Source organism: Plecotus auritus (assembly GCF_963455305.1).
Source record: "Plecotus auritus genome assembly, chromosome: 8".
Lineage (NCBI taxonomy): Eukaryota > Metazoa > Chordata > Mammalia > Chiroptera > Vespertilionidae > Plecotus > Plecotus auritus.
The window spans coordinates 42,160,601-42,186,671 of NC_137782.1; the positions used below are offsets into that span (position 1 = coordinate 42,160,601).

Sequence of the window (26,071 nt, forward strand, 5' to 3'; positions counted from 1 at the left end):
AAAACGCCATTTTTCCATTTCCTGAAAATCAAGTGTCACCTCAGGGGGTTCTTTCCGTCAGTACAGTTGACCCCTGAACAACCTGTGTGGGTCCACTTACACGTGGACGGCTTTCAATAAACACCTGCTCTGTTTCTGACCTGTGGCTAGGAGTTTGAGCATGCAGGGGGCTGACCGTATTCACTGATCTAGGCTGTCCTAGAAAGGGGACTTGAGCATCCCCGGATTCTGGTACCAGCAGGGGGTCCTGGAATGGATCCCCTGTAAGTGCCCAGGGACAACAGCACTCTGGAGTCAAAAGTTGTACTGGATTTTTGAGTGCAAGGTGGCTGGCACCCCTAGCCCCCATGTTGCTCAAAGGTATGTAATTTTGAAATGTTAACGTTCTCCCAAACTTAGCAAAGAGAAAACAAATAAAAAATGTGGCTCTAATGTTGTCACAGCAAAACTAGGTCTTCAGAGCTCAAGTTAACCAAAGTAACAATTTAAAACTAACATCTTTTTCCAATCCCAAAAACACAGTGGAAAACATACTGGCAACCTTAAGTTTCATTCTTGGGTTACTGACTAAGGCCTTTTCGTTACTGAATTAACTTGCTTCCAGTTAAAATACTGAAAGTATCAATATTACTTTTTTCCTCAGTATTTAAAAATCAGAAGTCAACATTGAAGTGGAAAATGCAGTTTAGATATTTTTAAGCCTTTCTAATAAAGTAATGTTGACCAAACAAATGTTAATTCCTTTCGTCTCTTACCACTGGCAAGAAAACAAAATCTCAGGCTCTGTAATGACAGACAAAACTGAGGACTGTATTCATCTCTGAGATGAGTGCCGAGCCCGGGAAGCAGTACCTCGTTTCTGGATGAAGACCCTGAGCAGGGGATTCGCGCTCGAGACCGCCTTGCAGAAGTTGTCATCGTTGTTGATGGGCAGCAGGTCGCCGTGCACGTCTGCGTAGCCAATGGTCACTTCGGTGTTGGCGATGTGGTGGGTGTGCACAACCAGCTGGTAGAAATCCTCAAACTTCCCAGGCTTTTGGCGGTCTAAGGAGAACCTTCGGAACTCAGCCCCAAACTACAATGCAAGATACGGGCGTAAATGAACAACAGGGAAAGGGCACCAAAGATTAATAAGTGTTTATTGAGCTTCTAAATCAGGGCCCTGTCCTCATGGAGCTTACATGAGCCCACGAGGGAACAGCTGACTCAACAAGTCCTGAGAGCAGGACAGGCGCCATGCTCAGGTTGTAGGGGGAAAGCAGTATCAAAATTAACTATAAGCACAGCCGATGGAATAAAACCCCTGCTTCATTCCTCACCGGGTCTGAGGCCCGGGACCACACCTGCACAGCCCTGAGCAGCTCAGACACTCGGAGACAGGGGAGGCAAGTGCAGCTGACACTTCTGGACTTTTTCCTAAGGGCACAGGAAGTCCTGGAACAATTTTAATTTTAAGCAAGGAAATGATTTGATATAATTTGCATTTTAAAAAAACCCAAATAGCTGTACTTCAAAAGGATCAGATCAGAAGTGGAAGCAAAATAGAAAAAAAAAAAAAAAAAGGAAGAAAGAAAGAAAGAAAAGGAAGGAAGGAAGAAAGGAAGGAAGGAAAACCTGGTAAAAACGATGATTCACAATCTTGGGGAGACAGAGAACATAGAGGTCTCTCTTTAAAAAAAAAAAAAAAAAAAAGGCTCTGCCCTGGCCGGGTGGCTCAATTGGTTGGAGTATCATCCCCTACACCTAGGTTGTGGGCTCAAACCCCAGTTAGGACACATACGGGAGACAACTGATCTATACTTCTCTCTCACATCGATGTTCCTCTTCTTTCTCTCTCTGAAAAATCAATAAAAAACATATCCTCGGATGAAGATTAAAAAAACAAAGGGGGTCCTCACTCTTCCTGCTCTGGGAATTGCCGAGGCCCCTCTTTCCCGGCCTCCCAGCCCTGACCTGGCTCAGATACCCACAGAGTTGCCTGCAGAGCTTTGGGCCACCTGCCTGGAGAGGACCCCGGGTCACCTCCCACCGGGTGAACTGTCCAGGGACCCAAAGACACCGCCTGTTTGTTTGGAGTGAGGGTTCTGGCTGTTGTTCCTCACTTGGCAACAGGGACCTTCCTGCATCAGGCAGGACAGATTCTGTGCTCTTCAATAAAACTGCAAACAGACTATACTGGTTCCAAAATACACAAAACTGAAATGCCTGATGTTTACACAAAAGCGAGTCGCCATATCCTCTGGACATGATGTCAAGAGCAAACCCACTCCAACCATACAGGTCTGCACGGTTCTCAACTCTGGGCAGGCATCAGCCACCTAGATGCCCAAGTTCTGGAATTGGCAGCTCAAAAATTTGCATTTTTACAAGTTCCCAGGAGAAGCTGATGCTGCTGGGACCGCACACATAAAACCACTGGTTTTAAGGGAATTAGTCTCCAGACGTCAACTTCCACAGATCTCGGAGAACCGGTCTCCTAAGGCATTTCCCTTTAAAAAAGCAAAAGAAAACAAACTCCTCACCCATCCTGCACTGCCCCAGGAATAAGAAAACTTCAAGGCACACAACTGTGGGACAACCCAAAGCACTGGTTTGGGAAAAGCTGTCTTCAATGGCTGCGTTAGGGAAGAAAGGCTCTGAACTCAGCAGGGCCTGGAAGGGGCCAGGGAGGGCTGGGGCCGGTGCCCAGAGCAGAGCAAACCTAAAGTCTCCCCCTCCCCCCATTCCTTACAGCATTATTTTTCTTCTCAATATTTACTAGTATTCTAAGAATACACCATTGGCTGGCCCACACATGGGCTATAAAACTTTCTAAGACAAGAGATCAAGCCTACAACATAGGTTTAATGTGATTTTTTTCAGATTTGGTTAGCCAATCACATCACATATGCTTACTTCAATATCAACCATCATTTCCCATCCCATATATCTAATATACTAGAGGCCTGATGCACGAAATTTGTGCAAGGGGCTCAGCCCTCACAGCTGGCTGCCTCATGGCCCCGGCTGCCTCACACCCCGCCCCCCGCCCATTGGTCATTCTGGAAGGTCGTTCCACCGTTTGGTCTAATTAGCATATTAGCTCTTTATTATATAGGATGCTAATTTCCTGAGCAATTAGTTTTTGATCAGTATACACCATCTTCACCATTCTTGTATTTCTTTTTTTTTTCACTAAATATATAAAATGACTTTAATTGTCTAATAAGACTAGTAAGAGTATTTCTGATTTCTATAAATAAATCTTAATTGAATATTCCCCCAAAGTGGGCACAACATGCTCATTTTCACTTAGGGACTCAGGCCCGCCCTCATTCCTCTCACACCTCCTAGACTTGTGCCCCATCCTGCAATTTAAGTAATGAGAAACAGCAGTCATTAAATCACTTATTCTGCAATGTTTCAGTCTAGCTACATTTGGCACTTGATCTAAGATGCACCTCAATTTGTTTCTCAGTTCTTTTAATAATTTTCCTCAAAATATGCTTTAACATGTTAAGGTTTTATTTTTCAGTATCAGGTAACACACAATATTACATTAGTTTCAGGTGTAGAACAGTGTGGTTAGATAATCATACACTTTAAAAAGTGACCCCCCAGATAAGTCTAGTGCTCACCTGGCACCATACATAGTTATTACAATAATAGAGGCCCAGTGCACGAAATTCATGCACAAGGGGGGGTGTCCCTCAGCCCGGCCTGCATCCTCTCCAATCCAGGACCCCTCAGGGGATGTCCGACTGCCGGTTTAGGCCCGATCCCAGGGGGACTAAGTGAAAAAGGTGAAGGGATTAAATACAAGTTGACAGTTACAAAATAGTCAACACTACTTAGTCCCCCAGGGGATCGGGCCTAAACCGGCAGTCGGACATCCCTTTTGCAATCTGGGACCGCTGGCTCCTAACCCCTCTGCCTGCCTGCCTGATCATTCCTAACCACCTCTGCCTGCCTGATCACTCCTAACCACCTCTGCCTGCCTGCCTGATCGCCCCTAACCACCTCTGCCTGCGTGCCTGATCACCCCTAACTGCTCCCCTGCCAGCCTGATCACCCCTAACTGCTCCCCTGCCAGCCTGATCACCCCTGACCCCGTCTCTGCCTCGGCCCCCGCACCCGGGACCCAGGCTTCCATCCCCCGGCCAGCTGCAGGCACCCAGGACCAGGGCTTCCCTCCCTCTGGCTGGCCACAGGCACCTGGGACCCGGGCTGCCTTCACCTGGGCCGGCCGCAGGCGCCTGAGACCGGGGGTGGCTTCGCCCCAGGCAGCTTCGTCTGGGCCCGGCTTTGTCAGGAAGGACGTCTAGAAGATCGTCTGGAAGATGTCCGGTCAATTTGCATATTACCCTTTTATTAGTATAGATTACTGACTCTATTCCTTATGCTGTACTTTACACCCCCATGACTATTTTGTAACTGTCAACTTGTATTTAATCCCTTCACCTTTTTCACTTAGTCCCCCAAACCCCCTCCTATTTGGCAACTGTCAAAATGGTCTTTGTGTCTATGACTTTGTTTCTGTTTTATTTTGTTTTTTAGATTCCACTTGTAAGTGAAATCACATGATATATGTCTTTCTCCATCTGACCTATTTCACTAAGCATAATACCTTTTAGTTCCAATCATGTTGTCACAAATGGTAAGATTGCATTCTTTCTTATGGCCTTGTAATATTCCATTGTATATATATACTAGTAGCGCTGCGCATGAATCCATGCGCCAGTAGCTCTCTGCGGGGCCTGGTCGCTCCGCGCCTGCTGCCCAGAGGCTCTCCGCGGCCCAGAGGCCCATCCGCGGCCGGGTGCGGAACGCTCATCACCGCGGCAACAAAGCAAGCATTCCGCTAGGCCGCTCACGCTGCCCACTCTCAGCAGCCGCCCCCCTGGGACTGGGGGACTCTGGCGGGGCTGAGAGGACTGGGCGCCACCATCTTTGTGATGGAGTAACAGTTAATTTGCGTATTACTCTTTTATTAGATAGGATACCACTGCTTCTTTATTCTTTCATATATTGATAGAGACTTAGGTTGCTTCCATATCTTGATTATTGTATATTAAATGTTGTTCTTTTTAGTATGTTTTAAAGCCTATTTTGTCCAATATAAAAGTATTACTACCCTATCTTTTTTTATGTCTACATTTGCATACAATGTATTTTCCATCCCTTTACTTTCAGTCTCTGTGTGTCTTTAGATCTGAAGTGGGTTTCCTTTTTTTTTTTTTTTTAATTATTTTATTGATTTTTTACAGAGATGAAGGGAGAGGGATAGAGAGTTAGAAACATCGATGAGAGAGAAACATCGATCAGCCGCCTCCTGCACACCTCCCACTGGGGATGTGCCCGCAACCAAGGCACGTGCCCTTGACCGGAATCGAACCTGGGACCTTTCAGTCCGCAGGCTGACACTCCATCCACTGAGCCAAACCGGTTTCGGCTGAAGTGGGTTTCTTATAGACAGCATATGTAAGGGTTTTGTTTTCTTATCCATTCAGTTACCCTATGTCTTTTTATTTATTTATTATTATTGATTTCAGAGAGGAAGGGAGAGGGAGAGAGAGATAGAAACATCAATGATGAGAGAGAATCATTGATTGGCTGCCTCCTGCACACCCCCCACTTGGGATCAAGCCTGCAACCCGGGCATGTGCCCTTGACTGGAATCAAACCCGGGACCCTTCAGTCCGCAGGTCGACGCTCTATCCACTGAGCCAAACCAGCTAGGGCCATCCTATGTCTTTTTAAAAAATACCTCTTTGTGGATTTTTAGAGAGAGAGGAAGAGAGAGAGAGAAACATTGATGTGAGAGCAAAGCATCAAAAGGCTGCCTCCTGCACCCCCACCCCCAACCAGGAATTGAGCCCATAACCCGGGCATGTGCCCTGACCAGGAATCAAACTGGCAACCTCTTGGTTCATGGGTCAACGCTCAACCTCTGAGCCACCCTGGCTGGGCAACTAATATATTCTTCATGTCAGTTACTGTATTCTTCATTTCTAACTGGTTCTTTTTTATGGTTTCTATCTCTCTGTGTAAGTTCTCACTGAGTTCACTTATTCTTCCTATAAATTCATTGAGCACCCTTATAACCAGTGTTTAGAACTGTGCATCTGATAGATTGCTTGCCTCCATTTCATTTAGTTAATTTTCTGGAATTTTATCCTGTTCTTTCATTTGGGACAGGTTTCTTTTTTCCCTCATTTTGGTTGTTTCCCTGTGTTTGTGATCTGCTACGTCTCCTGGTCTTGGCAGGGTGGCCTTAAGTAGCAGGTGTCCTGTAGGGCCCAGTGGCACAGACACCCTAGTCGCCTGAAGACTATTAGGGTCAAACCAAAAGGACTCAGGAACTAGCTTGAGTAATCTCCCAAGAGCCAAAGATGGGATTATTTATGTATCTGATCACCAATATGGATCATAATTGTTTATGGGTTTAAACACATCCAGTATGTATCAATACATTTGTTTATAATAAACAAAAATTTATTTTTCACTCTTTGGATGATGCCATGGGAACCAACCCATTATTTTGAAAACTGGTAAAAAAAAAAAAATCAAGCACTCTTTCATTCATTATCAGGAAATTCACAGAGGTACTCCTTATTTCCCAGAGCTTGCAGACAAATAAACTGTCATTCTATTATTATTTTGATAATATTTATTGTATTTCATAACTGAACCCAACTATTTTTCCTACAACAGAATAGTAAAAGCGGGGGGCGGGGGGTGTTATCTCATAAAATTAAAAAAACATCATCTCAAAGACAAAGAAGGCCAATAAGTAAAAGTGAATCAACTTGTAAATGTGATTCATTTATATTCCCCTTAAAAATATTAAATAAGTATTAATAATATGATCATTATACTGTAATTAGAAAATAAACAGTCTATCTACCTACCTACCTACCCCCTTATCTCATTTCCTGTTGTAGTTAAGAAGGGGAGGCTCCTGAAAGTGCTATTGGAGTAAATAATACCAGTTGCTACAAAAGGCATGTGCTACCCAGTAAACTATGTTACTGATAAGCTTCTTTGTCAAAGAGCAAGACCCTTCTCCTTGGTCAAGAAGCAAGGAGACAAAAGGGGGTAGAAACCCAAGAGGGTCAGAGCTTGGGAAGCGCAGAGTATTTGCTGTTTTAAGACATCAACTCAAAGCACCTCTGGAACAGTGGAGTAATAATCTGTAAAACTCCACTCCTAAAAGCCATCAGAACACTGGTGAGAAGGGTCAAAATAAGTTTTTTAAATATATTTTATTGATTTTTTTTTTTTAGAGAGAGGAAGGGAGAAGGATAGAGAGTTAGAAACATCGATGAGAGAGAAACATCGATCAGCTGCCTCCTGCACACCTCCTACTGGGGATGTGCCCGCAACCAAGGTACATGCCCTTGACTGTAATCAAACCTGGGACCCTTCAGTCCGCAGGCCGACCCTCTATCCACTGAGCCAAACCGGTTAGGGCCAAAATAAATTTTTTTGAGAATTGTGGAGTTTAACAAAGGCTTTCAACAATCCAAGGAGGGTTTATTCTGAATCTCAGAGCAGCAAGCTGTGTGGTTTTAACTTCCTATCTCCCTCTCTGCAGCTTTGAAAACCAGTAGCCTAACAGCCTGAGAGGGACACAACTGGTTTGCTGCTCACCCAAAACCCCTCACCCACAGAACTGTCACTACTAGACCACCCTGGAGAGCCCTACTCACAGGGGAAAACCCCTTTCCTCGGGGCATTTGTTAAAACAATCAGCAGCAACTGTTTAATAATTAAAGATCATATGATAAAAGTTATATTTTAAATGAAATTTTTACAACATGCTGGAAATTGTATACTTTGTAACTATATTTACTAGTAATATGAGAAAATTAGCCGAAACCGGTTTGGCTCAGTGGATAGAGCGTCGGCCTGCGGACTGAAGGGTCCCGGGTTCGATTCCGGTCAAGGGCATGTACCTGGGTTGCGGGCACATCCCCAGTGGGAGGTGTGCAGGAGGCGGCTGATCGATGTTTCTCTCTCATCGATGTTTCTAACTCTCTATCCTTCTCCCTTCCTCTCTGTAAAATATCAATAAAATATATTTTAAAAAAAAAAGAAAATTAGATCCAACTTCCAAATACATTATAATCTGTATAGAGGTAATTCTCAAAATTCTTCTAGGGGTGTTGTGATGTTTGAAGACTTTAGGGCAGTGGTTCTCAACCTGCCTAATGCCGCAACCCTTTAATGCAGTTCCTCATGTTGTGGTGACCCCCAACCATAAAATTATTTTCGTTGCTAGTTCATAACTGTAATGTTGCTACTGTTATGAATCGTAATGTAAATATCTGTGTTTTCCGATGGTCTTAGGCGACCCTGCTAGCGACCCACAGGTTGAGAACCGCTAGCAGGGTCGCCTAAGACCATCGGAAAACAGAGATATTTATATTTACGATTCATAACAGTAGCAACATTACAGTTATGAAGTAGCAACGAAAATAATTTTATGGTTGGGGGTCACCACAACATGAGGAACTGTATTAAAGGGTCGCGGCGTTAGGAAGGTTGAGAACCACTGCCTTAGGGTATAGGAATCACTGTGAAAGTACCTGCGGTAAGGTGCCAGCTGAAGCAAACAAGAACTGGAAAAAAATATAAAAAGGAATGCTGGGGATTCACACCTCTTAGGACGACAACTATAACACGCGCGCGCGCGCGCGCGCGCGCACACACACACACACACACACACACACACATACACACACCAAAAAGCAAGTGTTGGTGGGCATATGGAGAAATTAGAACCCCTTCTGCACTGTTGATGGGACTGTAAAATGGTACATCCACTGTAGAACATACTATGGAGGTTCCTCAAAAAATGAAAAATAGAATTATCCTTTGACACGGCAATTTCACTTCTGAGTATATATCCAGGAAAACTGAAGGTAGGTCTCAAAAAAGACATTTGTACAACCATGTAGCTTAATTATTCACAATAGCTAAAATGTAGATGCAACTCAACTGTCCATCTACAGATGAATGGACAAGCAAAGTGTGGTCCATCCATGCAATGGAATATTATTCAGCCTTAAAAGGAAGGAGCTTCGGACTTATGCTACAACTTTGATTCCACTTATATTTGATGTACTTAATGAGTAGTCAAAATCATAGAGACAGAGGGTGGAATGGTGGCTGCCAGGGGCTGGGAGGAGGGGGAATGGGAAGCTGTTGCTTCATGGGTATAGAGTTTCAGCTGATAAGACAGAAAGAGTGTGGGGACATATGGTGGTGATGGCTGCACAACAATGCAAATGTATTTAACAACACTGAACTGTACATTTAAAAATAGTTAAGATGGTAACTTTCGTTATGTGTACTTTACTGTAATAAAAAAAAAAAAAGGGAAAAAAGATATGCTGGGCAATGAGATGTCCATGGGCAGCTTTGAAAAGCTCTGATATATTCTTAGAGATCTGGAAGGCCACCCACATGTACGGGGCTGTGTGTAGGTCAGGAAAGTCCTGAAAAGCCTGTAATCCCTCACATCTGGCTGACCTTGGAATTCTGTACAATCAGGAAGTGGAGGCTAAAGGTGTGAAGTGCCGGAGGGTTGAAGATGTGCTCCAGCAAGTACACAGCGCCCCTGAGCACAGGCAGAAAGGCTGACTGCTCAAATCACTTAGGGACCTCTCTGTCCAATCTTCAGCTGAACCGAGCTAACCAAGCAGAGACATCAGTGGTCCCACTCCCCACGGTGATTACAAATTCAATTCAACCATATTAAAATCTTACCTGCTTTTTTGCAGATATTGACAACCTGTTCCTAAAATTTATATATAAATGCAAAGGACCCCAGAAATCCAAAAGATTCTGGAAGAACAGAGTTGGAGGACTCACACTTTCCAATTTCAGAACTTACAGTATAGGGCTGGCATAAAAATAGGCATACAATCAATAGAATAGGATTGGAAGTCCAGAAAAGAACAACCTTACATTTGCGATCCATTGACTTTTGATAAGAATGCCAGGAAAATTCAATGTTGGAAAAGAACAGTCTTTTCAACAGATGGTGTTGGCTTGATACCCACATGCAAACAATGAGGTTGGATGCCTTATTCATATCATAAGCAAAAATGAACTCAGATTGAATATAGACCTAATGGGAGAATTGAATTTATAAAACTTTTAGAAGACATAGGATGAAACTTTCATTACTTGGGTTAGGCAATGATTCTTTGATAGGATTCTTTGACAATGCGTTGGGAAGAATGGAGGAATCTGAACTCTCAGACGCAGCTGGTAGGAATGTAAAACAGTGGAGCTGCTTTGAAAATCAGTTTCGCAGCTCCAAAAAATATTGTACATTGGGCCCAGAAATTTCACTCCTAGATGTACACCCAAGAGTAAGGAACACATATGTCCACACAAAAACTGTACATGAATGTGCACAGCAGCGTTATTTACAAAAGCCAAGTGTGGAAACAACCCAGATGCCCATCACTGACGTTGGATAAACAAAATGTCGTCTATCCTTTCCTGTTTTTTACTCCTCACACAAGGATATGCTTTTTAAATTGATGAGAGAGAGAGAGAGAGAGAGAGAGAGAGAGAGAGAGAGAGAGAGAGAGAGAGAAATATCAATGTGAGAGAGAAACATCGATCGGTTGCCTCCTTTACATGCCCTGAGCAGGGATCAAACCTGCAACTGAGATATGTGGCCTGACCGGGAATCGAACCTGAGACCTTTTGGTGTATGGGACGATGCTCCAAACAAATGAGCCTCCTGGCCAGGGCTGGTCTATCCTTATAACTGCCTATTATTTGGCCACAAAAAGGAATGAAGTACTGACATACACTAAGGGAAAGACATTACATTAAATGAAAGATGCCAGACACAAAGATCACATATTGTGTGATTCCATTTATACTAAATGCACAGACTAGGCAAATGCATAGAGAAAGTAGATCAGGGATTGGGGGTTGGGAGGAATTGAGAATAACTGCTAATGGGTAAGGGGTGAAGAAATGTTCTAAAATTAGATAGTGGTCATGACTGCACAACTCTAAATGTACTAAAAACTACCTGATTTATACTTTAAAGGTGTGGTTTTTTATTTCATGTGAATTATAGCTTTTAGAGCTATTTTTAAAATATTACACCTTAAACAATAATTTTTTTAAAACAGCCAGTTGAAGGCTAATTGAAGGCCACACATCCAGAAACATGGAAACCACAGAAGGTCTGTTTTCTCCAGACAGACGGGAACCCCAAGGGACCAGGGGTCCAACCACCTGCTGTCAGCACTCATCAGTTTGGAAGATAAAGACCTAAGAACTGGGGGAAGGCCCCCAGTGATTGCCAGGCCCTGCAGGGGAGAAGCAAGAGATGATACTCATCCAAGCTGGTAGGGCCAGCTTTTCCAGTTCGAATGGGTCCCACAAAGTTGAACTGGGAAGGAGGACAGAGGGCAGGACTCTGAACAGGATAGAACTTGCCATCTCTCACACGCCCCTCTCCAACCTGGCCACAAACTGCAGAAGGCCCTCCATCGCTCCTCTCCAATTCAGGAACTAAAACTTTATATGAATGATATTTCTGGAGTCACCAGGCTCTGACAATATAAATCTATTTTCATCATTTAACGTCATGTGACCCCAAAGATAATCCATTACCATGATCATTCCTTTTTTTCCAGGTTAAAAGTATTAAGTAAATTTTCCCTTTTCTTGATACCTAAGGAGGTCTCCCCAGACTTACCCACATGTTTAAACAACTCAATTGTGCATACAAACAACTTTAACTCCCAGCAGGAGAGGCGTGCTTGGCGCCTCAAGTCTGGCTGGCTGTCCTCATTCCCACAATCACACCGACAAGCTCCCCACCTTCCCGCCTCTACTCCGAGTGGTCCTGTGGAGGAGGCAGCTCGTACTCACAGATGCTCTGCACCTGAGAAAGGTTAAGTCACCTGGCTCTTGGTTTGTAAGGTGCCTACGGGGCATGATGGGGTGTCGTCAAACTCACCAGGCAAGGCCACAGGAGCCAGGCATTAAGGAAGTCGTTACCAGTTAAAATCTGCTTAGTAAGTAGGTCACTGTAAGACACCTCCCAAACCCCAAGCAGCCACAAATGTTTAATCACTGCATGAGCGAAGGCAGGAAAGGACCACAGCTCACAACCAGAGGCCCGGGAGAGCAGGGTCTCGTGTTGCAGCCTAGCTCACACCCTGTATACAGCAGGCCCTCGAATCTTCATTCAATTCATAAATTAAACTTCTGTTAACCATTTTTAAATAAAACTCTAGAATTTCAATTAAGTTAACACTGACTGACAATCACTAAACAGGAAGCCAGCCCTGGCCAGCTTGCACGATGGTTAGAGCATCAGCCCATGCACGGAAGGGTCGCAGGTTTGATTCCCAGTCAAGGGCACCTACCTGGGTTACAGTTTGCTCCCCATCCCCGTCGGGGCAAGATCTGGAGGCAACCAATCAATGTGTCTCTCACATCAATGCTTCTCTCTCTCTCTCTCTCTCTCTCTCTCTCTCTCTCTCTCTCTCTCTCTCTCCCCGTCCCCCCCACGCCCCTCACTCCCCCTTCCTTTCCACTCTCTAATGGAAAAAATATCCTCTGGTGAGGATTAACAAAAACAATAACAACAACAAAACACAGGAAGTCAGATGTGAGCATGGAGTCAGGCTGGGTGCTTGCCTGCACCAGCCTCACCCGGTGTGCCTGCCACAGCCCATCCACCTGAGGCCGATGACACGTATCATCAGGAAGGTGAAGATGTTTTCACAGGCACAACCCAGAAGGCATGCTGGATTATTTGCAAATGGGATGAGCGACCTGGGGGTCTCTAAGCGAGTAAAACACTCTCTGCAGGAAGCCAGCAGGGCACTGGCTTTGAGTTTATTTCAGACGTCAAAGCTTGCCCTGACCAGTTTGGCTCAGTGGATGGAGTGTCAGCCTGCGGACTGAAGGGTCCCGGGTTTGATTCCAGTCAAAGGCATGTACCTTGTTTGCGGGCACATCCCTGGTGGGAGGTGTGCAGGAGGCAGCTGATGGATGTTTCTCTCTCATCAATGTTTCTAATTCTCTATCCCTCTCTCTTCCTCTCTGTAGAAAATCAATAAAATATATTTTTTTTAAAAAAGCTCAACATTAAATGCCAATTTGAAAGGTACACAGTCGTGTGCTCGCAGCTATGCCCAGCGCTCCCTGAAGGTACTGGGTGTTTTCTTTTTAAAAAGGCTTTGCTTCCAAATGACTTTCCCCAGAAGGAGGTGCAGCCATCATTTTCCTCTTCTACTCCCTTTCACAAGAGTGACCCCAAGTACCCCAAACCACCAGCACACTTCTACAAAAGTGTCATTTTAAGTGACGTGTCTTTTGATTGAACTCCCTTCTCCAAACTGCCAACAGGAACTTTTTAAATACACACACACACACACACACACACACACACACACACACACATACATATATATTGATTTCAGAGAGGAAGGGAGAGAAACCTCAATGATGAGAGAGAATCATTATCTGGGGGGTTGAGCCCGCAACCCGGGCATGTGTCCTGACCAGGAATCGAACTGTGACCTCCTAGTTCATAGGTCTACGCTCAACCAGCAAGCCACAACGGCCGGGCAGCCAATGGAACTTATTAAACAGACACTATCCTGCCCTGGGCTTTTCGGTCATAAATTTCTTTTTAAATGTGATCCTGTTTCATCCCCCCACAGACCTCAGTAACAGTAGACACTCAAAATGCATTCAGAGAATGAACAATGAGTGTGAGGTGTGGGCTTGCAATCATCCTCAGATTTTATGAAATAGCTCTAAGCTCCAGGTACTGTCTGTCCTACACACTGGGGAACGCCATGAACAAAACAGAAAAAAAACGCCTGTCCTTACGAAACTGACATCCCAGTAGAGAAGAGAGACAGTAAAAGTAATGAATACCTAAATCATACAGTATGTGAGGTGATCATGACAGAGGGGAAAAGGAGAGAACACCAAGGAGATGGGAGGGACCACATCGACTACATGGTCCGCTGGGGGCAATGTGGGGCCAAGGCCATCCCAGCTCCGGGGCCTGGGTCCCTTCCACTTGTCCTGCACTGGCGCTGCTCTGGGCGTGGGGATGAGCCCTACGCCTCTCTGGACTCCTGTTCCCCACGTGTGGGACGGAGCTGTGGGGCCTCATGAAGCCACACACAGCAGTCGGGGATGCAACCTCTCTGGTCTTGATGCAATCACTGCCCTAGGTCCTGAACATGAGACCTTCCTGTTCCAATATCCCCAGAGTGGTCCTTGCCAGAGGTCCCTCGGTCATTTCCTATTGTCAGAGGCTGTGTTCATCTGGGACACAAGATACTCCTGGGGGGCACCCGGGGGCTACAATACCCTTCACAGGACATCCTCTGATATCTGTCCTACAATGCAGACCTGAAATGTGCAAACAGGTGACCCTGGGGTCCCTGCAGCTCTGAGCCCCTTGCTGCTGGGAGGGCAGACAAGGCCCCCCATCGAGGCCTGCCCCTCCCGACAGACTGCATCCAGCTGGGCCCCACCCTCCCACCCCCATGCCTGCTGAGGCCCCAGCCCCTCCTGTCAGGTGAGAGCAATGGCAGGTCATCAGAAACACAGACAGATGAGGATGGAAAATGTTCATCAAAATATTTACAATAGTGAAAAATGGAAGCTGTAAATGCCCATCAAACAGAGGAAGCACATGCCCAGGGATAAAATGAAGAAGCCAACAGAGTGCTGTTTCAGGGTTAATGACTCAGGAAACCTTTACAATACGGAAACTCAAGGAAAACACAACTGAATGTGATCCCAATGAGGTCAAAAATCACAGAACAAGCAGCAGGGCCTGGCCCAGAGAGGGAATTCTCGGAGCCCGGAGCAGGAGCCCGGCACACCTGGCCCACTCACCCCAGCCATGAGCCAGGGTCTCTGGAGCTGGGCCCAGGCTCTCAGGTTCTAAAACCCAGCTCCTGCCCTGCTTGGCGTGGCTCAGTTGGTTGGATTGTGGTCCTATGCACCAAAGGGTCACAGGTTCGATTCCTGGTTGGGGCACATGTGGGGGTTACAGAGATGTTTCTCTCTCTCTCGCTTCTTCTCTCTCTAAAAATCAATAAAAACATTACCCAAGTCACACAGGCTCCTGTGTTATGTCTTCAGATGAGATGTGTGGAAATGTATTGGAATAAAAGAAGTTCATAAATATGCACTGAAAAATCAATAAAAACATATCCTCCGTGAGGATTAATAAAGAAGAAAAATAGTAAAATAAAACCCCAGGTCCTGCTCCTCATGGTGCAGCAGCAGCAGCGCCTGGGCCTGCTGAGATGCACGGTCTGCATTCCAACAAGACTCCCAGGGTGCACACTGGCCTGAAGAGCAGGGTTGGAAACATCCAGTAAGCATCCTGCTAGTCACCACTATGGGCTGGTTCACTCAAAAAAACTTTACTGAATGCCAGATGGGTCCGGGCCCTGAGCTCCTGTGAGTGTCTTCATGGGCTGATGGTTTGTTTGGCAGCCAGATGATGCACAGTCATCACACGTGCAAATGTGCAATTACACACTAAGAAATGCAAATGAAGACACCGTAGGACACAGGCCTGGATTTAAAGAGCAGAGAGAACACAGGGGCACTTCCCCCACAGCACCACCCATAGGAGACAGGCCAGGAACCAGGAGTGCAGTGCAGGAGGTGGTTCTGTGGCTGGTATCTCTGATGTCCCCCCTCTTCATCAAGGTGGGTCCTGGAGTCACAATCAACACACATTCTGTCTCATTGTCGGGGTTTGGGGGTTGGAGGTCACATGCCCCTCTCTGAACCAATCACTGCAGGAGAACAGGGCTCCCTAAGACCATCAGAACCCCCCTAAGAGCAAGGTCAGGGCTTCTGTCAGGAAGGGGCTGGACCCAATCACAAAAGGAGCATGCATTTGTAGGGTCCATGCAAGCATGTCGGGACTGCTTTTGGGACAGGGCCAGGAGCTTGTGTGCACATGCACACCATATAGAAAATGTAGAAAGGCCTCCCTGTGGGGGACGGTCACAAAGCACAGCCTGCACCTGACAAAGCATCTGAGTCTGTTGGAGCGTGGGGCCTTGCCATGGCACGACTTCCTGGGCTGGCACGTTGGGACAGTTTAAAATCGGGCCACAGACCTGTGAGTCAGACAGGGTGGAGCTGAGAGAGAGTCTGGCCCCTTCCTGTGCCCAGTCCACCCACCGCGATCCGGAGCGATGACAGGGCTGCCGTGGGCACCTGCAGAACTGCCCCGACAAGCCCTCGTCCTGCACTAGGCTGCCTGGGACTGCTGAAGCCTGAGGACCCACTGCATTGTGGTCACCTCTGCAAGCACACGTGTCACCTGTACCCACGGACCCAGCACTGCTCTGCAGGCATGGGGCAGGGCAGAAGGGAGAGGACACAGGTTCAAGAACGTGGTCTTTGGCCTCTGCCCAGCAGGGATTTCTAGTTTGGGGAGAAGACATGGCCAGTGCCAAGCTTTGTGTGCAGGCTCTTTAATCCTAACTCCTACAAGAGGTGTCACTGTTCCCACTCACAGACAGCAGCTGGGACCTGGAAGGACTCAGTAAGCTGCTCATAGTCACAAGCTAGTAAACAAAGAAATCGAGGCTAAGAGAGAGAATTTAGACAATCCTGAAGAGCCTCCATGGCAGGGCGAGAATTCCACATGGAAGGTCAGGCAGGAACAGGGACGCCCCATGTGGGAAGGGATTCCCCGGTGGGACAGGACAGCTGACAGTGCGGACAAGGAGGGGCTGCTCTAGGAGCTGGGGTGCAGGTATGGGGAGACCCTGGTGCTGTGAGATGTGAGCTGCAGATGGGCCTACTCATGGCTGCCACCTCCATGGGACATTCCTGAAGGATAAATCCACAGGCTGTGCAGAGAAGCAGGGTCACACCCCAATGTGAGCTCACGATGGATGGGCACAGGTTGAGGAGGGATGCGGTCTGGTTGGGGGTGTCTTATCAACACAGACAGTAGGGCAGAGACGTTCAGAGCAAGGCCCGGGATCGACACACCAGGTTCAAATTCCTGACTCACCTCTACTGGCTGCGTGACTCTGGGCCATTTCAACCTCTCTGACTGAATTTCCTTTTTTGTAAAAAAGGGACAAAAGCGCATCCCTAATAGGGTTGTTGTCGGAATCAAGTGCAAGTGTGCGTGCCAAGAGATCCAGCAAATGGCAACTGCTCACCAATGGCTACGACCAGCCCGTCCATAGAGCGCCCCCACCCCTACTCTTGGCCAACAGAGCTCGTGGGGTGAGGGAGCACACTGCCTCCTGGAGCAGACCTTCCACGGGCACACACAGGCCGCCCTCTGAGATCCACAGTTGCAAACACAGTAAGGACGCCTCCTGCATGTGCAGCTTCATAACAGCAGATCCTCAAGCTCGTCGTGGGCACCCCTTTTCCTCAGGTGAGGCGCCTCCTCACTGCCGACTGAAGCCATCGCTTTCTTAGACCGTGTACCTCCCCTCTCGGGCAGGCAGTTATTCCTCAGGGCCATTTTTCAAAACGAAACCACCTTTTCATAATTCCAGAAGAGAAAAGTTGTGCTCACCATGGAGACGCAGAGCCCAGCAGGCGCTGCCCGCCCCCACGTGAACTTCCAGGGGCCTCTGCTAAGTGACATGTCCAGGTGTGCTAGGGCCCTGGGAAGTCACGGATGACACTCTGGCAACAGCTGCAGAGAGCCTATGCAGCAGGACAGGAGGAGGTGAGACAGGCAGCTAGGGTCCCCCTGCAGCCACCCCCCCACACCCCCTCCCCCCCCCCCACACACACACATACACACACACAGGCTGTGCACGGCCAGAGCTCACAGGGGTTCACAGAAAGCAGCCCAGCCCCAAACTGGTGACCAGGACACGTGGGGAGGGAGGTGTTGAAACATGTGACATGACTTCAGAGCACGTCGGAGCAGGTAGGTGTTGTCTGTTTCCCAGGAGGTGGAATCTGAGGTTAGGGGAACTGGATGGGAGCAGGTGTGGCAGCTGAGGGTTTGAGACCTGGTTCTGCCACTTACAGCTGAGACTTCGGGTGGCTGAGTGAGTGAACAGCCAGGTCAAGCCCCCGGGGCCTCCTCTCTGCAGCCCATGTGTAAGGTGTCATGAGCATCAGGAAAACAGCAGTGCCGTGTACCCACCGGCAGGAGGGCTGGCAAAAGCCCAGCACACACCTGATGCTCCAAGAAATGACACTTCACTGAAATTGACAAGGTCACACCCACCTGGGCTCTCCTGGTGTGACCTGGAGGCAGCTGTTCCCACCAGGCTGGACAGGGCACAGGACAGGGAGAGAACCCAGAGGACAGGTGCCCCCCGCACCCCCCCTCCGTCCCCCCCGCCAAACACACTTGAGTTGGAACTGCAGGGCAGCCCCAACAGCCGGTCCATTCGCAAGGGCCAGGTGCTGGTCTCAATCTGGTTGCGACTAGGGTCCATGACCACTTGGGCCAAGAAGAGGCACCAATGCCCTGGCTGGCGTGGTTCAGTGATTACAGCATTGACCTGTGCATCAAGGTCACGTACCTGGATTGCGGGTTCACTCCCTGCCCCCAGTCGGGGGCGTATGGGAGGCAACCAATTGATGTGTCTCTCTCACATCTCTCTCTCTCTCTCTCTCTCTCTCTCTCTCTTTCTCTCTTCCTCCCTCTTTCCTTGCCCCCTTCCTCCCTCCCTCTCTCTCTTCCACTCTCTCTGAAAAATCAATGGAAAGAATATCCTCAGGTGAGGATTAACAAACAACAACAACAAAAAAGAAGCCCAGCCAAAACCGGTTTGGCTCAGTGGATAGAGCGTCGGCCTGCGGACTGAAGGGTCCCAGGTTCGATTCCGGTCAAGGGCATGTAACTTGGTTGCGGGCACATCCCCAGTAGGGGGTGTGCAAGAGGCAGCTGATCGATGTTTCTCTCATCGATGTTTCTAACTCTCTATTCCTCTTCCTTCCTCTCTGTAAAAAATCAATAAAATATATTTTTAAAAAAAAAAAAAAAAGAAGCCCAGCCCCCATGGCTTGGTGATTGAGCTTCAACCTATGAACCAGGAGGTCATGGTTCGATTTCCAGTCAGGGCACATGCCTGGGTGCAGGCTCAATCCCTAGTGTGGGGCATGTGGGAGGCAGCCGATCAATGCTTCTCTCTCATCATTGATGTTTCTATCTCTCTCTCCTTCTCCCTTCCTCCCCAAAATCAATAAAAATATATTTTAAAAAAAAAAGAAGAAGAGGCACCACTTCCCTGGTAAAATGTCCCCAGCTCAGGAAGGGGGTGGACAGGACAGGTGACTCTGAGCTCAAGGTGAGATGCGGAGTGGGGCTTCCTCAACATACTGTTTCTCACAAAAGCATTCCTTGATGTCTGGAATGTCTGTCGGATGTCTGTCCAGACATACAGAGCTTCTACACCTTCAAGGTAACAGGAGGACGTTCTTGTTGGAGCTCTGCCTTCTTATGCCTGCACCTGTGCAGCTGCTGATGGGGCCAAGGTGACCACAGGCCAGGGGCTGGGTGCCACCTCCTCCTCCATGTGGGGACCATCCTACCAGCAGAGAAGTTTGTTTTGTCCCATAGCAACACCCCATTATTATTCCAGACCAGCGAGGGAAGTGAGGTCAGGACTTGTGGGTGGGGAGCCGATGGTCAGGCCCCCAAGCCACGGAAAACAGGATACTAGCATTACTTTAGTTTCCAATTCCCCTAGCACAGCTGACAAATGGCCCTCACGCTTCTCTCTTCCACAGCCCTAACCCAGGGACCTCAGGGCCCTTCCACAACAGCACATGTCCCCACAGGAGGCCACTTGCAGGGGACTTTCTAGACTGCACACCAGTACTCACGTCCTGTCTCAGATGCACAGGCCCAGAGGGCTCTGCTGGGAGGTCTGACTGCCATGGAATCCAGCTTCTGACAAGCATTCTGATGTCAAATGGAAAATGAATGTACCCGCTCACTAGGCAGGACTTTCAGTGGGAGCAGAGAAACTCCTAGTCAGTCACACAGGACACATCAACCTCCTCAGGTGTGCACAGGGTCTCAGATCTCCACGGCCCACCTCGCTGCAGGCCACTGGGGGTTCATTCCACCTGGGAAACTCACTGTGCGTGCGTGCGTGCGTGCGTGCGTGCGTGCGTGTGTGTGTGTGTGAATCCTCAACCTAGGATATTTTTTCCATTGATTTTTAGAGAGAATAGAAGGGAGGTAGGGAAGGGGGAGAGAGAGAGAGAAACATCGAACCATCGATGTGAGAGAGACACATTGACTGGTTGCCTCCTGCACGCACCCTGACTGGGGCCAGGGGTCAAACCTGCTACCCTGATACGTGCCCTTGACCTGGAATCAAACTTTCAACCCCTCAGTGTGAGGGCTAATGCTCTAACCACTGAGCGCACCAGCCAGGACAGGAACTCACACTTTTTGAAAGGAAGATTTTCCAGCATCATCAAAGAGCCTGTAGCCTTAGCTGTCCTGTGACCTGCCGAGGAGCACCAGCCCCATCTGTGCTCACCTGTCCCACCTTCTCCCTTGATGCTCGGCCCACCAGAAGGGCTCACAGAAGCGGGTGTGGACGAACGGAAATCCAGGAAAAGCATGAGAGCAACAATTCGAACCACAGAATTAAACGAAGGACTTTGAGAGCACATGAGTGGTGGGAACCCTAAGCTCTAAGACAAGAAATATCTCCCTGTGTCATTTTGATGTATTAATCAACAAATACTTAATAAGCTGTAGTTCAAGGTCTTCAGGAACTCCCAAGTCCTCAGATGTCTATGGCAGCGCAGGCCAGGGTCCCCATCTACACACCTGAGTCAAGAATAGCACCCCAAGTTGTGGGTGAGGCTGACCAGGACCACGCTGGGCAGCTCTGAGCTCTGTGTCCTGTGAAGCCGGAGCACAGCAGCAGTGCAAGTGGCCACTGAGAACCGAAGAGGAACTTGCATGCAGCCACCAGAGGAGGTGCGTGTGCAGCTCTGGGCACCAAACTGCAGGAAGAGCCGGGACCTCAACCCAGACTGATGCACAGAGGAATGCATGGCACTCCTGAAAAAATACCATCTACTTCTCCCACACAGCACAGACCGCACGGCATGGATGGGCCTGCGGACACAGGAGTGCATCGTGACATCGCGTCTTTGGTGACAGAGATCCTGGTGGTGGTCACATGGGAGGGGGGTGCTGATTAGGCAGGCAGGAAGGAGCCTTCCTGGATGCTGGAATGTTCCACAACTTGACCTAAATAGTGGTCACCCAGGTGTACACACATGAAGTTGGATCCAGCTGCATGCCTGAGATTAGTGCCCTTTGCTGTCACACCCACTGGACGTCACACAGGAGATCCAGTGTGGTAAGGCAGTCTGGAGCAGCTCCTGGAAAGGCTGAGCGTCCCTGGGCAAGAGTAGGAAAGGGTGGGGTTGCTGGACGGCCAGCCATGGACCAGGAGATGTGAAGGACCCCACACCCAGCCCACCCCAATCTGTTCACTTGCCGACTGAACCTTCGCTGGCCTGTAACTTTTAAGGTGGGGATACGGTCTGTCCTGGCTACCTCTGTACCCCAGCACCAGCCCCAGGTCTGGCACACAGCGGTTGTGAGTAAACAAATGAATGGCTGGTGGACCCAGACTTTTAGGGACAGCTACTAAGCAGAGGACTTCCCTCGAAGCTGTGCAGCAAGAACCAGCTACAGAGATGCAGGAAGAGCAGCAACTGTTCCCCCAAAAGCAAGAGACCTTCCTTCCCCAGCTCTAGATCCACACAGCCCAAGGGGTCTGTCTCCTACGCAGCACAAGCTGGGAACACCTGCACCTGGATTTCAGGGCTGCCTGAGGGAGAGGAGTCAGGATCCCCCTCCCCCCAGGGCCACGGACAGTTGGTGGTAAAGCACGTGACTCTCTGACCTTGGGCGCTTCCTGATACTCCCTGGACATCAGCGTTGTTAGAATGGAGCTGAAAACAGAACCCATCCTGGAAGGCTGTGATGGAGATAAATCAGTGATTATTTGCAATCACTATGTATTTTGAACAGTGTCTGACACATAAGTACCTCTCTATGCTGGGGTGGGTGGTTAATAAGTTTGAAGAAATACTTGTGAACACAAACTACACAGAGGGCAGTGTCCAGACTGGCCATCAGAGGCTGCCATTGCTCCGGGTTCACAGTGGAGCAGAAATCTGTGGCCAGGACGCGGGCAGCCAGTAAACCTGACAATAGCCGGCTGAACAAGTGACACCTGACCCTCAGGACCCCTCACCCGTCTGCGTCGTGGGGCTGCTGCTGTCCTCACTCCAGGCTCCTTCCTTTCTAGTCTCGAAAAGCCCAGGAGGCCCCATCAGGGGAAAAGTCAGGATGCCTCCCCTTGTTGCTGATTCATAAGTGGTAGAGAGTCTGACACCTTGACCGGTTGCATCTTTCGACCCCTGACACTCACCCCTTCCCTGAAGTGGGGAGAATCCTCTGTCTGAAATGCCATGGGTCCCAGGCAAGGGCTTGAACCCAGGAAGGTGCATAGGGCTTTCTATTGTTCCCAAGCTTGTCATTGACACCATCAGTGCCCACACACTGACATCCCCACCTGGGTCCCTGAGGAGAGTCTCCTCTAGGTACAACATCCCACATCAAGTCCCCAAACCTGTTTGAACGTGGCATGCAAAGATACAGCAAAACCGGAACCTTATAAGGGTGTAGCTGACACACAGGTGAGTCAAACTGTGTCAGGCGGTTCTCAACGGGCCCTCGGAAGGCAAGGGCCCAGCACCCGTGAGGAGCCTGGCCGGGAGCCAGCGCAGCAGACGGAAGGGCGTGTCCCTACAGGCCATGCCAGGCACCCAGCACCCTCAGCCAGAGGCAAGATGTGGGGACCAGGGGACACACCAACTTACAACACTGTCACCGCAGCCCCACTGGCACTGAATGGACAAGCAGCCCCAAAGCCCAATGAGAACAAGAACAGTAACGGAAGATGGGTGCAGGGAAGAAACAGACGTACAAACAGCCGACAGATACAAAAAGTTTCAGTTCACTAACACCTAAGACATAAGTTAAAGCCAAAGGACAGTGTTTCAGTAATCTAATTCGGAGAGGATAAGAAAACAGAGCTTTGGGGGGACGGAGAGGGATGGGTAGATATGAAAGAGGGCATATAACTTTCTATAAGAAAACTTAGCAAAATGTATCCAAAGCCTCCACCCAGTAATTTCACTTCTAGGAATTTGTCCTCAGAAATAATGAGAGTTCTGAACTGATTTAACAGAATCAGTATTCTTTATGTACTTTATATGATATATTTATATAAAGATTTAAATAGAAAGATGTTATTCACAGCATCATTTATTATAGAAAAAGTTGGAAATACAATAGTGGTTAAATTAATCAGTATGTAGTCATTTTAAAAATATGTTTTCTAAAAATATTTATGACAGGAGAAAACATTTGCAACATACACCGTGAAGTTGGAGAGGGCAAAGTGCAATGTGCCCACAAAGCACAATTCTGATTTTGTAAAGCAAAGACGAATGCACACATTCTGGATAGAAAAGGGTCAGAAGGCCCTGCAGCAGCCCTAAGCAGTGGCTCACCTTTGGACCAGAAAATTAACCCGTCCCCCCACTCCCCAGCCCTGCCTAATAAGGTTTCTAAGTCTATAATGACAAAGGTATTTGTTTAGAATCCAAAAAGGCCTCCAACATTAGTTAAACAAAGTAGTGAAAACTGTATTAAAGCCTCCCGTAGTGTTATTCTCCCCACACACAGCAGACACTGCCCTGTGAGTGTAAACACGGTCCTCCGTCCCTACTCTGAAAAGTACCCCTGTGCGAGCACTGTGACCAGGGCCCTGGGATGGGGGAAGCACGGAAGAGGGGTCAGAGGACAGAGGAGCCTGCCTGCTGGGTGGAAACATGGGATGGGCTTATGGGAGGGTCTTCAGGACAGAGAAGACTCAGAGACAGCATTTTGGGTGGGGCCAGGGAACATGGATGAGACCACTGTGGGACCCAAACGGGGCTCCAACCAGAGGGTGGGGTGAGGGTGCAGCACCCTGCTGAGATAGGATAACTGTGTTCCTTCGCTTTCTCAGGCTACAGTGAAAGGCACCGTTGAGAGTTCTCCATGGTTCTGTGTTGCTTCCTATCTTCTCCTCAAATGACAACTCGTCACCAATTGCTTTGTCCCCTGCAGACTCTCCCAACACTGGCTTTCTTGCTACCCTCTGGTGGGCCACGACTTGCTCCCCCAAATACCTGCAGGGCCCCTCCCTCCCAAGTAAGCGGAAAAACAGTGGCCCCACAGCCAAAACTGGGGAATCACAAGTATTCAGGCAGAAATGTTTGGGAAAGTGTAAGAGGCTACATGATGGGGGAGAGCCACCAGGTCAAGAAGTAATGTCCCCAAAGCTCTGGGAATTGACCAGCTGTGAAAGGTGGCTGACCTCAACTATTCTGAGTGGATCAGAGATGGTTTTTAGATCCAATATCCTGAAATGCAACAGAATCCTGACCTGCAGGCTTAACTCTTACGACTGTGGGTGCTGTGCAGTTTTCAAAGTGCTTTCTCACGCATCCCCTCATTGGGTCTGAGGAGGTAACAGAGCAGGCACCATGCCCATTTCACAGGTGAATAACTGAGTCTCAGAAAAGTTAAATGACTTGCATGAAAACTCACAGGGTAGTAGATGTCAGAATCATCCGGATTTGGCTCCCCTGGCACCAGTTTCCTCCCATACAAACTCAGGTGTTAAGGTGCTGCTGCATTTAGGTTAAACAAAGTCATCACTGCCCTAGCGGTTTGGCTCAGTGGCTAGAGCGTCGGTCTGTGGACCAAAAGGTCCTGGGTTCGATTCCGATCAAGAACACGTACCCCTGTTGCAGGTTCCTCCCTGGCCCACCCTGGTCAAGGCGCGCACAGGAGGCAACAAATCAATGTGCTTCTCTCACATAAATGTTTCTCTCTGTCTTCCCCTCTCTCTTCCACTCTGTTTAAAATCAACAGAAAAGTATCCTCGGTGAGGATTGAAAAAATAAAGACATCACTGACGTAAAGTTCTGCCTCCTGTACTCTGACAGCAGAAGTAAAGGCTCCTGCAGAGATGGACTCCATGAGAGCAAACATTTACTAAGAGGGTCAGTGGGAGGGTGGACGCAGAGGGAAGGGCCTCTGTACAAACAGCAAGGTGAGCCCATCCCATGAAAGGGACGGGCTGTAGAACCAGCCAGCCTCGCGGGCCCCACTTGGTGTGGTCCTTCCAGGAGTGCTCCCAAATTCAACCAAAACTCTGGCTCTGCCACTCACCTCCAGGGGAGCATTCACTGCATCTGAACTTGAACTCAGGATCAGGATGCACCCCCACCCCACTGGGCTGCCAGCACACCCACACCCCCAGTGCCCAAGGAGAGGCTAAGACAGACCCTTACTCTCCAACCCCCAGCAGCCTGCACGGACAGGCAGTCCAGAAGAGCTGGATAAGACCTTTGGGAGGGCATTGCCTCCAGACGGATCCTGAACACCAGGCAGCGCCCCCCTCTGGCCCCGCCCGTAGGACTGAGCATGGGGAACGTGACTAGTGCGATCCAGGAATGGCATTAACATTAGTGTCACTCAGTGCACACTCAGAATCAAGTAGCCATGTGAAGGGGCAGCAGGAGAGACCTTGTGACAGTGCTGGTGGTGACAGGAATGTGCACACGACCTCCACACATGCCAACGGGTCCGCTGAAGTCCTGGATGTGACACTGGCTACAAGAAGTCACTTTGAGGAGTCTCTATTTTATCCCACAACAGCCTGTGAATCTATGATGATCTCACTAGAAAAAGTTTTAAAAAATGAAACACCACACTGCTATTGTAGTGGACAATGAGCTCAAAAAGCCCGATTCCCACTGAGCTAAAGAAATGGACAATTATTTGGAACTCCTACTCATGCCTGCGGGTTCTTCTCCCATAGGACTCAGCGGGCACATTTGATTTTTGGGGTGGGGGCACTGCCAGGCTAAAGAGCGGATGGGTGGGGGTGAGGACCATGGAATCAGCACTGGGGGGAAAGGTGTGAACTTAGTGGAAATGAGG

At 48.5% G+C, this 26,071-nt stretch overlaps 1 protein-coding gene across 1 annotated transcript in view; it reads right to left on the reverse strand.

The window, feature by feature from the left end:
- Window positions 1–26,071, reverse strand: part of PARD6G (par-6 family cell polarity regulator gamma) — a 67,282-nt gene that overhangs the window by 39,882 nt on the left and 1,329 nt on the right. The window contains exon 2 of the mRNA XM_080684580.1: window positions 853–1,075. Coding sequence (XP_080540706.1) covers window positions 853–1,075 — 223 coding nt within the window. The remainder of the gene's footprint in view (window positions 1–852; window positions 1,076–26,071) is intronic.